The sequence below is a fragment of the Ovis canadensis genome, chromosome 17, assembly GCF_042477335.2.
Source record: "Ovis canadensis isolate MfBH-ARS-UI-01 breed Bighorn chromosome 17, ARS-UI_OviCan_v2, whole genome shotgun sequence".
Taxonomy (NCBI): Eukaryota; Metazoa; Chordata; class Mammalia; order Artiodactyla; family Bovidae; genus Ovis; species Ovis canadensis.
Window position 1 is genome coordinate 62,194,656 of NC_091261.1, and position 14,862 is coordinate 62,209,517.

The window sequence follows — 14,862 nt, forward strand, 5'->3', positions numbered from 1 at the left end:
ATGGTTTTTCCAGTAGTTATGTATGGATATAAGAGTTGGACTATAAAGAAAGCTAAGCACTGAAGAATTGATGCTTTTGAACCGTGGTGTTGGAGAAGACTTGAGAGTTCCTTGGACTGCAAGGAGATCAAACCAGTTAATCCTAAAGGAAATCAGTCCTGAATATTCAATGGAAGGACTGATGCTGAAGCTGAAACTCCAATACTTTGGCCACCTGATTAGAACTGACTCACTGGAAAAGACCCTGATGCTGGGAAAGATTGAAGGCAGGAGGAGAAGGGGACGACAGAGGATGCGATGGTTGGATGGCATCACTGACTCGATGGACATGAGTTTGAGCAAGCTCCAGGAGCTGGTGATAGACAGGGGAGCCTCTCGAAGAGTCGGACATGACTGAGTGATGGAACTGACTGAACTGACTTTGCCTCTAGGTTGCTCACAGCCTGGGAGGCAACATACAGGGCAAAGAAAGTGTTAGTCACTCAGTTGTGTCCGACTCTTTGTGATCCCATCGACTGTAGCCCACCAGGCTCCTCTGTCCATGGGATTTCCCAGGTAAGAATACTGCAGTGGGTTGCCATGCCCTCCTCCAGGGGATTTCCCAACCCAGGGATTGAACCTGGGTCTCCTGTAGTACAGGCAGATTCTTTACTGTCTGAGCCACCAGGGCAAAGGGCAGGGTCAGATTCAAGGTGGTTCACAAGCCACCCTTCAAGACTCAATGGGGTGGAGGGCCCAGGAAGGGGACAGTCTGCTTGGGGCCTCGGGATGGTGGCATTTCAGCTTGGCCTTGCTGGAGGCTCGGGAATACTGGGGAGAACAGAGCTGGGCCCCAGGGCAGCAGGAGGGCGAGGACATGGAGGGAGGGGGCAGCCATACCCGCAGGTTGTTCTTCTCCTCTTTTCTCTTTATCCAGTTGAGGGCCTGCTGCTGGGGGTCGATGCAGAGGGGGAAGCGGCTGGCCCGGGTGGTGAGGATGCCGTTCTGAACCGAGAGCTCATCAGGGGGCAGCCCCTGGGAGCCCCACCTGGAAGGGACAGTGACAGCGGAAATGGGGACTTTTCCGGCTGAGCTGTGAACTGACCGGGAACATCCAGATCAGGTGAGCTGGGCGGTCAGCCGCGCCCTGCAGTCTCTGTGGAGGCGGGTCAGGCAGGCACACCGCCAGCTCGGCACACTGCCCCAAGGCTCCCCTGGTCCTCCCAGCTCGGGGTCACCCTCACCTGCTGATCTCCACGTCGTCCGTGAGCAGGTTCTCCAGTCGGAAGGGCTGGCTCAGGGGTATCCCCCTCTCTAGGATGTCATTCTGCCACACCTGGTTGACCATCTCATCCCGGAATTCCCACGTGAAGGCGCCCTCATAGCTCAGGAAGGCTGCGCACAGCAGGCAGTCACCCAGCAACTTCACCCGCCGGTGCATCAGCTCATCCAAATCATTCAGCCACCTGGCACAGGAGACGGGAGGCAGGGGCTGCCCTGAGTCATCACCTTCCGGCACAACCCAAAGGAACCTTCTAGAAGAACCAGTCTGATATATGGCCAGGAGGGGGCTCTCCAGAAGGAAACATTTCCTGAGATACTCTTCTTGTTGAGAACAGAGATCATTGGCTCACTTTGCCAGTTCCCCGCCTAGCGAACCCAATGTTTTCAAAGGCTTTGTTCAATCCCAGGTGCTCAGCAGAACCCAGCATCTAACAGGGGCCTCGATAAATGTTTGCGGGATACATTTGGTCTCAAAGATATGCATTAAGTTGTAATCGAATTACTTCCAAACGCCTAACTAATAGCTTATAAACATGCCTGCAGAGCATGAGCCCCTATCCTACTGGGTGACAAAATTCTGACCAAGAAAAAGGAAAGCAGGTGTTTCATTTGGCCTCTTCTGGTAAGCGGCCCAAGTCTTCTAGATTTTATTTGTTAGTGTTTATTTGGCTGTGCCGAGTCTTCATTGCAGCACATGGGGTCTTCCCGATCTCCATCAGGCCATGGGATTTTGGGGAGCATGGGAACTCTTCAGTTCGCAGCATGTGGGATCTAGTTCCCTGACCAGGGATGGAACCCAAAAGAAAGAAAGTACCTAGTCGTGTCTGACTCTTTGAGACCCCATAGACTGTAGCCCGCCAGGCTCCTCTGTCCATGAGATTCTCCAGGCAAGAATACTGGAGTGGGTTGTCATTTTCTTCTCTAGAGGAACTCCTGACCCAGGAATTGAACCTGGGTTTCCCACATTGCCAGCAGATGCTTTACCGACTGACCTACACAGGAAGCTACGTGGGATGGAACCCGGGCCCCCTGCATTGGAAGCACGGAGCCTTAGCCACTAAACCACCAGGGAAGCCCTTCTAGATTTTAGACATATTGAAAATGGTTTGTTTCCCACAAGCAAACAATATTTTCCAGCGTTTTCCATATGTTTTTACAGGTTTCAGGTTAGAAACTGCATCACGTCCAGTGGACCATCTATGGCCCAGTGATCCTCTTGCCCGTAAGCATCAAACAGCTCCACCTGCTTAAAAGTGAAGGTCAGGAGTGAACCAGCCACAAGGGGCGCCAACAACAGAGAAGGTCCTCCTCCAGACGGGTCCAGAAGGGACTTGGGGTTAAAGGTCATCGAGAAACAAACATTCTGTTCAGTGTGGAGATTCCTTCAAAAACTGGAAATAGAACTGCCATATAACCCAGCAATCCCACTACTGGGCATACACACTGAGGAAACCAGAATTGAAAGAGACACATGTACCCCAATGTTCATTGCAGCAGTGTTTATAACAGCCGGGACATGGAAGCAACCTGGATGTCCACTGGCAGACAAATGGATAAGAAAGCTGTGGTCCATATACACAGTGGAGTATTACTCAGCCATTAAAAAGAATACATTTGAATCAGTGCTAATGAGGTAGATGAAACTGGAGCCTATTATACAGAGTGAAGTAAGTCAGAAAGAAAAACACCAATACAGTATGCTAATGCATATATATGGAATTTAGAAAGATGGTAACGATGACCCTATATGCGAGACAGCAAAACAGACACAGGTGTATAGAACAGCCTTTTGGACTCTGTGGGAGAAGGCAAGGGTGGGATGATCTGAGAGAATAGCATTGAAACATGTATATTATCATATGTGAAACAGCTTGCCAGTCCAGGTTCGATGCATGAGGCAGGGTGCTCAGGGCTGGTGCACCGGGATGACCCTGAAGGATGGGATGGGGAGGGAGGTGGGTTCAGGATGGGAGACACATGTACACGGAGAACACATATACACCCATGGCGGATTCATGTCAATGTATGGCAAAAACCACTACAATATTGTAAAGTAATTAGCCTCCAATTAAAATTTAAAAAAAGAAACAAACATTCCCAGGCTCCAGGGCACTAGTTTCTCCGTGTCTCCACCACTGCACTGCCTCTACGTAACAGTCATTCAGTAAATAACACTAGAGACCTAATTTTAAAAGAAGATATATATATATATATATATATATATATATATATATATATGTATGAGACTTCCCTGGTGGTGTGGTGGTTAAAACTTTGACTTTCAAGGGGGTTCAGTCCCTGGTCAGGGTACGAGGATCCCACATGCTTCATGGCCAAAATACCAAAACATAGAATAGAAGCAATATTGTAACAGATTTAATCAAGACTTTAAACATCAACAAATCTTAATTAAAAAAAAAAGAATCTGTAACACAGGCATCATCCACCTCAGACATGATAATAGTAAAATCAGAACTTTTTCACATGGTTTTCAGCTCAAAATGCAGTGTGGAATAAAGATTCCGTATGGCAAGAAATTCTGTTGCTGATGTTCACTCACAAACCACCAAGTTTTCAGACCTTCCCTGGTGGTCCAGTGGTTAAGACTCCGTGCTTGCAATGCAGGGGGCCTTGGGTCGATCCCCGGTCAGGGAGTTGGATCCCACATACCACAACTAAGACCCAGTGCAACCAAGAAACAAACAAATAAATATTAATTTTTAAAGAATCCCCTCAAAGTGTGGCTTAGAGCCACTTAGCAGGAGGGCCCATTACTCAGGCTGACCTGACATTCTCTGAGCCCAACCCTGAGATGAGCTTGTCAGCCGCGATCAGCCGTCTCTCCATGATCTCGGCTTCCTCTTGCAGCTTCTGCTTCTCCAGTATGGCCGCCTCATATTTGGCCCCCAGAGCTTCCAGTTCCCTCTGGATCGCTGCCAGCTCATTCTGGATCTTCTCCAGCTCTCGTTTGGTAAGGTAAAAATTCCGCTCCAGCCTGGCCACCTAAGTGAAGACAATTTCCAAAACAGTGGGCAAAAGGACAGTTGTGAGGTGGGGATAAGACAGTCTCACACCTGGCTTATGTCCACCTGCATTTTTTTTTTTTTTTGGCCCTGCCATACGGCTTGTGGGTTCTTAGTTCCTCAACCAGGAACTGAACCCAAGCCCACAGCAGTGAAAGCACTGAGTCTTAACCACTGAACTTCCAGGTAATTCCTCCACCTGCATTTCTATCATTGTCCCTATCCTCTGGGGCCACCCATAGCAAGGCACGTGGCTTCTCCTCTTAGGAACCTTTTCAATGGTTTAATGTAAAATCCCACATCCCATTAGAAAAACAGCTGTCCTGTACTGAGTTAGCAGACAACTTAATTTTCATGTGAATTAAGGTCCCAGTAAGAGGACCCTGTGAGTCTAAGTCCAAAACTCAAAAAAATGCGTTGAAGATTGTGTATGTGTTTGTGTGTAAAGTAACAGCAATCGTATCCAACTATTTTGTGACCCCAGTGGACTGTAGCCCACCAGGCTCCTCTGTCCATGGGATTTTCCCATCAAGAATGCTGGAGTGGGTTGCCATTTCCTCCTCCAGGGGATTTTCCTGACTCAGGGATGGAAGCTTCATCTCTGGCGTCTCCTGCATCACAGGCAAATTCCTCTGAGTCACCAGTGAAGCCCTGCACTGAAGATACTACAAGTCCTATTACAGGTTCTAAGTTTTCTGAGTGACAAAATCCTGAGTTAAAATTCTATTTTAAAGAAATAAGTAAGTAAAAGTAAAGTATCCTCAAAAAAAGCAATGTCAAACTATGTCTCGGGCATTCCTGGGTGGTTCCGTGGTTAAGAATCCACCTTCCAATGCAGGGGACACGGGTTCAATCCCTGGTAGGGTAACTAAGATCCCACATGCCTAGGGGCAACTAAGCTGGAGTGCTACCATTGCTGAGCCACAATCAGAGAAAAATCTGCATGCCACAACTAAGATCCTACACAGCAAAAATAAATAAATACACACAAGTCTCAAAATGATGGAATCAACCTTATACAATTCTCTTTGTGTTGTGTCTTCTGTATGTTGCTCTGACCCAGTGGTTCTCAACAGGGACTTATTTTGCCTCCCCCAAGGGACACATGGCAATGTCTGGAGACATTTCTGGTTGTTGAAACTTGGGGGCATCTAGTAGGCAGAGGCCAGGGATGCTGTTCAACATCCTACAATGCCCAGGACAGCTCCACAAAACAAAAAAAGATTCAACCCAAAATGGCAATAGTGCCAAGGATAAGAAACCCTGCATTAGTCCTCCCTCTTTTATTCAAAAATCTTTCACAACGTTATATGGGAGAGGAGTCAGGGGGAGAATGGATACATGTATATGTATGGCTGAATCCCTTCGCTGTCCACCTGAAACTATCGCAACATTGTTAATCAGCTACACTTCAATATAAAATTAGAAGTTAAAAAAAATCTTTCAGCCTTTGGCTCTGTCCACTCACATGATATCTAAATGAGCCCTGTATGTACTTGGGGAAAAATATTTATGTGGTTTAAAATGAGAACCTTGCCAGAATTTTTCCAGTAAGGCTGTGGACACATTCATTCTGACTCCAAAATGATCTCTTAGCAGAAGTGAGCAGGGCTTACAGATGGGCAGTACCTTGTCTCTTTTGGGCTTGATTTCTTTAAAAACATCACAGTAGCCCATCACAGCTTCAACAAACTTCAGCATCCCCAAGCCTGCCTTGCTCACGGCTTCCATTTCCTCCGTCGTGGTATTGAGGGTCTTCAAGAGGCCTGAAGGTCAAAGATGCAATGATCTCCATGAGCAGGGAGCTTTGTCTCAGAAAATAAAATGAGAAATAAGCTACCTATGAACAAAGCAAATGTAACTAGTTCCTTACTCCCGGTAATCCTGTGAGAGGGATCAGACAGCTCTCCCACAGATAACAGGGGGATCCAACCTTAAATGAGTTCTTTGTGAGTGGCCGTTTAATATGTGAGTAAGGGGCACAGGTTACTGCCACCCAGGACATCCTATGGCACAGGTACTTCTGTGTGACACCCAGAAGACCCTGGAGAACCAAGGCATCAGTGAGGACTCCCAACTGGGCACCAAGGTGGCTCAGAGCTGGCAGTTAACTGGGGTTCATTTACCTGTCATCATGGGGACACCATCACCTCCACCTGCCCCCCTCACTCTGGAAGCAAATTCACCTAAATGGAAACCCATCCAAGGATTGGCTAAAGAGAGCCCCTTGGGTTTCTATAGTAGTTAACCTTCCGGTTTTAATTAGCTTTGTTTTTAAGTGGCTGAAAAAATGCACTGATGATAAAGTTCTGAATAAGCCATCCTGATAAACAGTGACACAATGAACTTGAATATGACTGAACGAAGACTAACATAATTCCCCCTGGCTAAGCTCTGGGAGCGGATCAGGAGTCAGGCTTAGCAGGAACTGTGTGGCTTCTGCAACTGAAAAGAAGGGAGTGGGGTGGGTGGTGCTGGCTCCTCCTCCTCGCCCACCCCCCACGGACCTGCAGAAGACTTCATACGGGCAAGAAGCACAAGCAGAGCAGTCAAGGTTAGACCAGTTCTTTTTTTTTTTTCTCCCCTGAATATCCATTTTGCTTAATTGAGCTGAAATTCACATAACATAAAATGAACCATGTTAAAGTGTATACACATCAGTGGCATTTAGGAGAGTCACAAGATTCTGCAGGCCTCATCTCCACCTAGTTGCAAGACATTCTCATCATCTCAAAGGGAAACTTCACGGCTATTCAGCAATCACAACCCACTTCCCCTCCCCAGACACTGGCAAGCATTGATCTGCTTTCTGTCCCTATGGATTCACCTATGGATATTTCATGTAAATGGAGTTAGAATATGTGACCTTTGGTGCCTGACTTCTTTCACTCGGCATTACGTGTCTGAGGTTCATCTGTGTTGCAGCATACGGCAGCTAAAACATAAATGAAGCTCACTCCTTTTTATGACCAAATAATATTCCACTGAGTGGATATGTTTGTTCTTGTTATCCATTCATCTGCTGATAGACACGAGGGTTGTCTCCACCTTTTGGCTATTGTCAGTAATGCTGTCAGGGACACTGCATATAAGCTTTTGTTTGAATATGTATTTTCCATTCTTTGGGGTATATACATAGGAGTGAAATGGTTGGGACACGTGGTAATTCTATGATTAACCTTCTGAGGAACTGCCAAACTGTTTTCCACACGATTTTACGTTTCTGCCAACAACGTAAAAGGGTTGCAAGTTCTCCACATCCTCCCCACACTTGCTGCTTTGTGTGGTTTTGTTTAAATTACACCATCCGAGTGGATCTGAATGCTACCTCATTGTGGTTTGACGTGCATTTTCCTAGTGACCAGCATTAAGCGCAGTTTCATACGCTTTTTGGCCATCTGTCTATCTTTTTTGGAGAAATGTCTATTCCAGTCCTTTGCCCATTAGACCGATTCTTGGCACCACTATGCCCAACAGATAAGAAGACAAGGTAGAGTGGACTCCGGAAGACAGCTGTGTTTCCTGCTAGGGAGAACTAGAGCTGTTGCTGAATTACACATTCATGGGGCATCTGCTGCCACTGCCCATCCAGCCACCACCCTCTGCTTCATGCAACCAGCCTGGCTGTCCCTTCCATCCATCTGTGCTCACCTCTGATGTTCTTAACTTGGCTCTGGGTAATGGAATCAAAGTCTATTTCCATCAGAGACCTCAGGAAGTTGGGGTCGGACATCATGCCCTTGGCGGTTTTCCAGTTGAGTTCTTTGTAGCCTTTCATGATGAGGATGCATTCGCAGACCGTCTGCACCTGCTTCGGGGGCTTAGCAAAGGACCTGCGGGAGAAACAGACACGTATGAGGATCGGACGCAGGATGTGGCCAGGATCTGGCCCGAAGGAAGGTTCCAGAAAAAAATGGCTCAACGCAGAACCGTCTCTTGGAGGTAATACTGCGTGGAGGCAAAGGGGATCCATCCCAACACCCACTTGGGCTCCTGGGGATGAGATTTTCTGAGGGCAGGACTCAGTCTCCTCCATTAGGCGCCAGTTCAGGGTCCTAGATCAGACCGGGCACCAGGAACACAGCAGGGCATCATTCAATGCAAACCCAGGCCGCCCCTGAATCAGCAGGCCAGGGTGGAGCCTGAGAATCTGTGTTTTTAATTACACCCTGGGGTGACTCCTCAGACTCCAAGTGGTAGAGTCATTATTGTTATGATCATCATCAACCTATTTTCCATTTACCAGATGAAGAAATGGGGCTCCAGTGCTTGGATGGCCTGCCTGTGTCTACACAGCCCATGGGGTCTGAGGTCCCCGCAGCCTGGGCTCCTTCAGGCTGTGGAAATTGTTATCTGGCTTTGACAAAGCTAGACCATCACTCGGCTGCTCTGACACTTACAGGTCCAGCACCCTCGACCCTCCGGCGAACGGGAGATCTAAAAGGATCAGGAGAATGCAAGGCAGCATCGGCAGCGCGAAGCCCCAAGAGGGAACAAGTGGTACATAGCTGGTACCCAGGGGGCCCCGCTCAGCTGCCTGCTGCCCAGCCATTCTCTACACGCCACACGAGGCATGCAGGCACCAAAGCCATGGAGAGAGACAGAATCAGAAGGAAAATGATGAAGAAAAAGGAAAGGAAAGAAAAGATTTGGAGGGCAAGGAGCAGCCTGGGGAGAGGCCAGAAGGCCCCAGAGGAGGAGGGCAGGGAGGGCCAGTGTAGGGGGAAAGAGACACAGAGAAAGAACAATCTGAGCCACAAGGCAGTGTGGAGACTCCGAACCTGGCAACCATACCCCCACCCCTCCCGGCCCCCACCCACTCACCCTCACAGCAAAGGGACAAGCCAGGGCAATGCTCCAGCACAAAACCCGACCATTAAAGTAATGGACCTGAGTCACCAGGGAAAGGCTCAATTATGCGGCGTTAGGCGCTTACGACAGCGGGGGGGATGCTGTCAACTGTTTTTAAAAGGTTCCCTTCGGGGCTGATGAAGACCAGGCCTGGGCCACTGCTCTCTGAATAATCCGAGGAGGAGGGGGTCAATGAGATGTTTCCAGACACAAGTGGGAAAGAGCCTCGGGGCAGCGTCCTGAGCCATTTGGACTGGTCCCAGGTTCTTAGCTTTCTCATCTGTAAAATGGGAAAGCGGAACCGGAAACGTGGAGCCCCCAAAGCCTTTGAGTCTATGAAAGGGAAGCTCTCTGGGGTCAGTTTATGAACCGGTCCCAGGAACCTCGTTTATCCAGAACATGGTGTTGCGGTGCCAGATAACTGAGGAGTCTGCAATAGTAAGGTTACCAAACACTGTTTCATAAGTTAGATAAAATGGTATAAAAATAGGGAAAAAAATAAGATCACAAGTCTGAGAAATGAAAGTGTTTCTGATTCATCTGACTCCTTTCTTCTACCACAACAGAAACTTAGGGTGGGCTTCCCTGGTGGTCCAGTGGTTAAGAATCCGCCTTGCATTGCAAGGGACACCAGTTCGATCCCTGGTCGGGGAAAATCCCACATGCCTCAGAGCAACTGAGCCCCGGAGCCACAACTATTGAACCCTCGTGCCCATGCAGAGAAGCCACTGCAATGAGAAGCCGCACACGACAACTAAGAGCAGCCCCTGCTGACCTCAACTAAAGAAAGCCCGAGTGCAGCAAGGAAGACCCAGCACAGCCAGCAAATAAATGAGTCTTTTTAAACAAGAAAGAAACTCAGGGAGAGACAGACAGATGGAGGTGAAGTCATGCTGCCTTCCCTGGAGGAGAACACCAATTACAAGCTTTATTCCCCACCTCCTTTCACTCTACCCCAGACACTGTCTTTGCTTTTCCCTCAAGCCACACTCCTTCCAGCCCTCTCTAGCCTCCATCCCATGTCTCATTTAAATATCACTTCCTGAGGTTCACCTTCCCTGACTACTCACCCCCCAGACTAGACCGGGTCCCCCATTATCCAAAGTCATAGCAACCCAAACCCTGCCTCCCTGATCTCTTCCTGGGTAATTTTATTGTTCACGCGATTCCCATGTGCATACTCGTGCCTCCCCCAGACTGTGGGTTCCATGCGGTAAAGACCCCCCAAGGCTGGCTCACTGTCTCTCAGCCCCCATGCCAGCACAGGATGGGCAGGCAGTAGGCACCCGATGGTACTGAATGAAGAAAAGGAAGAAAAGCAAAGTCACAGGCCAGTAACAAAGGGAGCCTTTTATACTCCGGAGAAACATCCACTACTAATCTTCATTACTCCTAATCTCCCTGCCTTAACATTTAATGATTTCTGCAAAGGGGATTGAGCATTATAGAGAGGAAGTGCTATTTAAAGAATTAAAGGATTAGGGAATCATCAAGACCTAAGTGCTGGCTCATCACCCTTAACATCTAAATGGCCTAAACAAAGCCAGATTGTAGTCATCTGGATCCAAACTTATTAAATCCCAGGAAAAAGTCCCAAAGAGATCAAAGATTTAAAGGTAAACAATTAAACTATAAAAGTATAGGATGAAACCACAGGGAGATTACTTTACAATCTTCCAGTTGCAAGGCCTTTTAAATATGAGGTCATAGCAAAAAGCCACAAAATAAAATATCGCCAAAACCTACCTCATAAAAATAAAAATTTACACACAGCAAACACAAACACACACACAAACCACCTAAACAAAGTCAAATGACTGAGGCGTCCCTGGTGGTCCAGTGGTTAAGACTTCGCCTTCCAATGCAGGAGGTGGGTGTTTGACCCCTAGTCAGGGAGCTTAGAGCCCACATGCCTCTTGGCCAAGAAACCAAAACAGAAGCAATATTGTAGCCAACTCAATAAAGACTTTAAAAATGATCCACATCAAACACAATTTTGTTTTTAAAGTCAACTGGCTGATGACAAACTGGGAAAATTATTCACAACTCACATCACACATAAAAAGCTAATCTCACTCTTAATATAAAAAGCCCCTGGAAAGGGTAAGGGAAGCAAAAAAAAAAAAAGCAACAGCAACAAAAACAGTTCAACAACAGGCAAAGCACATAAAGAGTTCACAGAAAACGAACTACACAGACTCTTAGACACATTTTTCACCTATTAAAAAAAAAGGCACTCCTCTCATCATAAGGGAGATGAACATTAGAACTAGACAAGTATTGTTCATCTATAAATAATCAAAAATCCAAGTGTTTAGTAGCGCCCTCTGTTGGTGAGGCCATGAAAAAGCAGGCACTCGCATGTACTGTCAGTGGGAGTACAGATCGGTTCCACAACTATGGAGCGCATTAAGCAACAGCTATAGACATAAACCCGGAGGAGGAAAGGGCAACCCACTCCAGTATTCTTGTCTGGGACAATCCCACGGACACAGGAGCCTGGAGGGCTACAGTTCATGGGGTTGCAAAGAGTAGGATATGACTGAACGACTGAGCATGCACTCATAGACAAAAACACACACAACTCTGCACCCAGCAATTCCACCTCTGAAAATGTATCCTTCCAGGGGACTTGGGCATAGTGAAGTAAGCATTATTCTTTGCCACACTGTTTGGAAAGGCAAAAAAACCAGAAATAAGGTAAAAATTCATAAACTGGGGCTGATTAAATAAAAGATAGTACAGCCATCCGAAGGTATGTGATGGGTTATTGTTGAGTAATGAGGAGGTTCTCATACATCAACATGCAGAAGATCCTCCAAGTGTCTTGTTAATGGAAAAAGCCAAGATGCAGAAAATGATGTGTATTACCAGTTATATTTTAAAAGGAAAGAAAAGAGAATATGTGGGTATCCCTTGTTCTGCAACCGTTAGAGCCCAGTGTCAGGGACTGAAAAGACAATGGTACAGCTGGTTGCCTTGAGCATGCGCAAAAACTCTCTGGATGGGACTTCCCTAGCAGTCCTGTTGGTTAGGTTTCCAAGCTTCCACTGCAGGGGGCATAGGTTCAACCCCTGGTCAGGGACCTAAGATCCTGCATGTTGTGGGATGTGGCCAAAAAAAAAACAACAACACCACCTCTCTGGATGGGTATATGGGAAATGCATATGAGATATACATAATCATACCATGGTTCTCTGTCCTGTAGGGGGAGGGGAACTAGGCTGATGAGAAGGTCAGAGGGGGCTTTTCATGGCATGTCATTTTGATGTTGGAACCAGGACCTAGCTGACGTATACTTGGCACTGACCCCATGCTCAATCCAGTTCTGAGAGATCTTTACATAATAGCTCACTGGACCCTCATATCCACCAGCCCATCATATCAGGGCTTCCCTGATAGCTCAGTTGGTAAAGAATCCGCCTGCAATGCAGGAGACCCCAGTTCGATTCCTAGGTCGGGAAGATCCCCTGGAAAAGGGATAGGCTACCCACTCCAGTATTCAGGCCTGGAAGTCACAGAGTCGGACACAACTGAGCAACTTTCACTTTCAACCACCCTGAGGCTGTGGGAACAGTGATTATCATCTGCATTTTACAGATGAGGAAACCCCAGCACAGAGAGGTTAGGTGACTTGCCAAAGGTCACACAGCTGGGAAGAAGCAAAGCCATGCGTGAAACATATCACCTGTTCCAATAACTACATTTTAAAAAATTACTCCTTTTAGGCCATAGGCCGCTTTTACTATCTCAGGGGTGATATAGGCACCCTGTCTAACCACAAGGGACACATATCAAGCTCTCCAAGTGGTCCCATGGAAACCCTCTCTCACCAACCCCTTGGATTGTTGAGGGGATTCACAACCTTCTCCTCCTTCTAGATAAATCCCCCTCAAAGATCCTTCCCAACTCTGTTCTCAGAATGTTTTTATGCTGCTGACCTGAGTAGTTATTGTTGATGTTTAATCACTAAGTTGTATCCAACTCTTTGTGACTCATGGACAATAGCCCGCCAGGCTCCTCTCTCTGTCCATGAGATTTCCCAGGCAAGAATACTGGAGTGGGTTGCCATTTTCTTCTCCAGGGAATCCCCCCAACCCAGGCATCAAACCTGTCTCCTGCATTGGGAGGCAGATTCTGAGCCACCAGGCAGAGCAGAGCCCCAAATCCATATAAGCAGTGGTTGGATGTTTCCCTTGAAAATGCACATATTCATGGTCTCTCTCACAACTCAGTCTAAACTTCCAACACATGCTATTGCACTTTTAAAACAGCCATCCTGGAGCTTCCTAGGTGGCTCAGTGGTTAAAGAATCCATCTGCTAATACAGGAGTTGTGGGTCCAATCCCTGGTCCAGGAAGATCCCACATGTCACTGAGGAACAAAGCCCATGCACCACAACTAGTGAGCCTGTGCTCCAGAGACCAGGAGCTGCAACTGCTGAGCCATGTGTCGCAACTCCTGAAGCCTGCTTGCCCTAGGGCCCGTGCTCCACAACAAGAGAAGCCATGGCAATGAGAAGCCTGCACACCACAGCTGGAGAGTGGCCCCCACTTGCTGCAGTAAGAGACAGCCCATGTGCAGCAACAAAGACCCAGCATAGCCAAAACGAAACAAACAGAATTATAAAACATCCATCCATATACCTGCGTTGCAATCACACCGCCAGCCTCTGGAATCAGGATCTCTTGCTAACAGCAGCAGCATCTCCAGATGACCCCACCCCTGCCTAGGAGTCACTTGGGCTTCCTGCTCTGGAACAAGCTGAATGTTCTGTTTGAATCCACGTGTTTCACATGGACTGTAGCCTGCCAGGCTCCTCTCTCTGTCCATGGGATTTTCCGGGCAAGAGCCAACAACCAGAGCATGGCCTTGGACAAGGGCCACCACCTGGCCCTTAGGAAAAGAGAGGAGCTCAGAGAAGCAACACCATCCTACCAGGCACACAAAACACAGGTCAGCTTCCAGCCTGGAAACAGGAGTCTCTCTCACCGATTGTACAGCCAGAAGGACAACGCCTCTTCTGAAAATGAGGACGTGATGGCGAGCAAGGAGAAGAGAGAGCCGAGGCTCCTAACACGGATACATGAGCGGGACCACGCAGCACGAAGACAGGGAGTGGGGCAGGCAGGATGCTGTTTCTTCCTGGCTTCACTGGCGCTGCCAAACTTACCACTGAGATCCACTAACAGTACCCTAAGGACAGTGCCCCATGGTGGGAAGGAAGAAAACGCCATACCAGGCCCCCCTTCTGGACAGCAAATGAGCCCTCTGGCTGCAGGGGTTGGAGTCATTTGATGCATTGATTTGCAGAATGGCTGGGGGCCACAATAAAGACTCACTCTCCTGGGAATTCCCTGGCAGTCCAGTGGTTAAGGTGTGGCGCTCTCACTGCCCGGGCCTAGGTTCAGTCCCTGGTCGGGGAGCTAAGATCTTACAAGCCACGCAAGTGCAGCCAAAACAAAACCACCGTTTCCACCTCTAAAAGTCCATCATGTGTCTAGAAAGGGATGAGGGCATCTCCCATTTGCTCTCAGCCTTTGGCACACCTGGCCTGCACCCAGGGCCCCGCCTCTTTCAGGACAGACACCCAATCATGTTCTCCTAAAGAGAACTGATTTACAAGGCTCCACCTCTCCCACCAGCCCCTCTGGAACCCAGTCTACTTCTGTGAGTGGCCAGGGTTCAAGGCCAGTGGGTGGGCTGGGCTACCTACTGACTGGGG

The 14,862-nt window shown here is 48.0% G+C and overlaps 1 protein-coding gene across 1 annotated transcript in view; it reads right to left on the reverse strand.

Moving 5' to 3' along the window:
- Positions 1 to 14,862, reverse strand: part of DNAH10 (dynein axonemal heavy chain 10) — a 166,163-nt gene that overhangs the window by 23,569 nt on the left and 127,732 nt on the right. The window contains exons 58-62 of the mRNA XM_069557673.1: positions 7,938 to 8,119; positions 5,916 to 6,052; positions 4,049 to 4,266; positions 1,224 to 1,445; positions 880 to 1,027 (exon numbers count right to left, since the gene is read on the reverse strand). Coding sequence (XP_069413774.1) covers positions 880 to 1,027; positions 1,224 to 1,445; positions 4,049 to 4,266; positions 5,916 to 6,052; positions 7,938 to 8,119 — 907 coding nt within the window. The remainder of the gene's footprint in view (positions 1 to 879; positions 1,028 to 1,223; positions 1,446 to 4,048; positions 4,267 to 5,915; positions 6,053 to 7,937; positions 8,120 to 14,862) is intronic.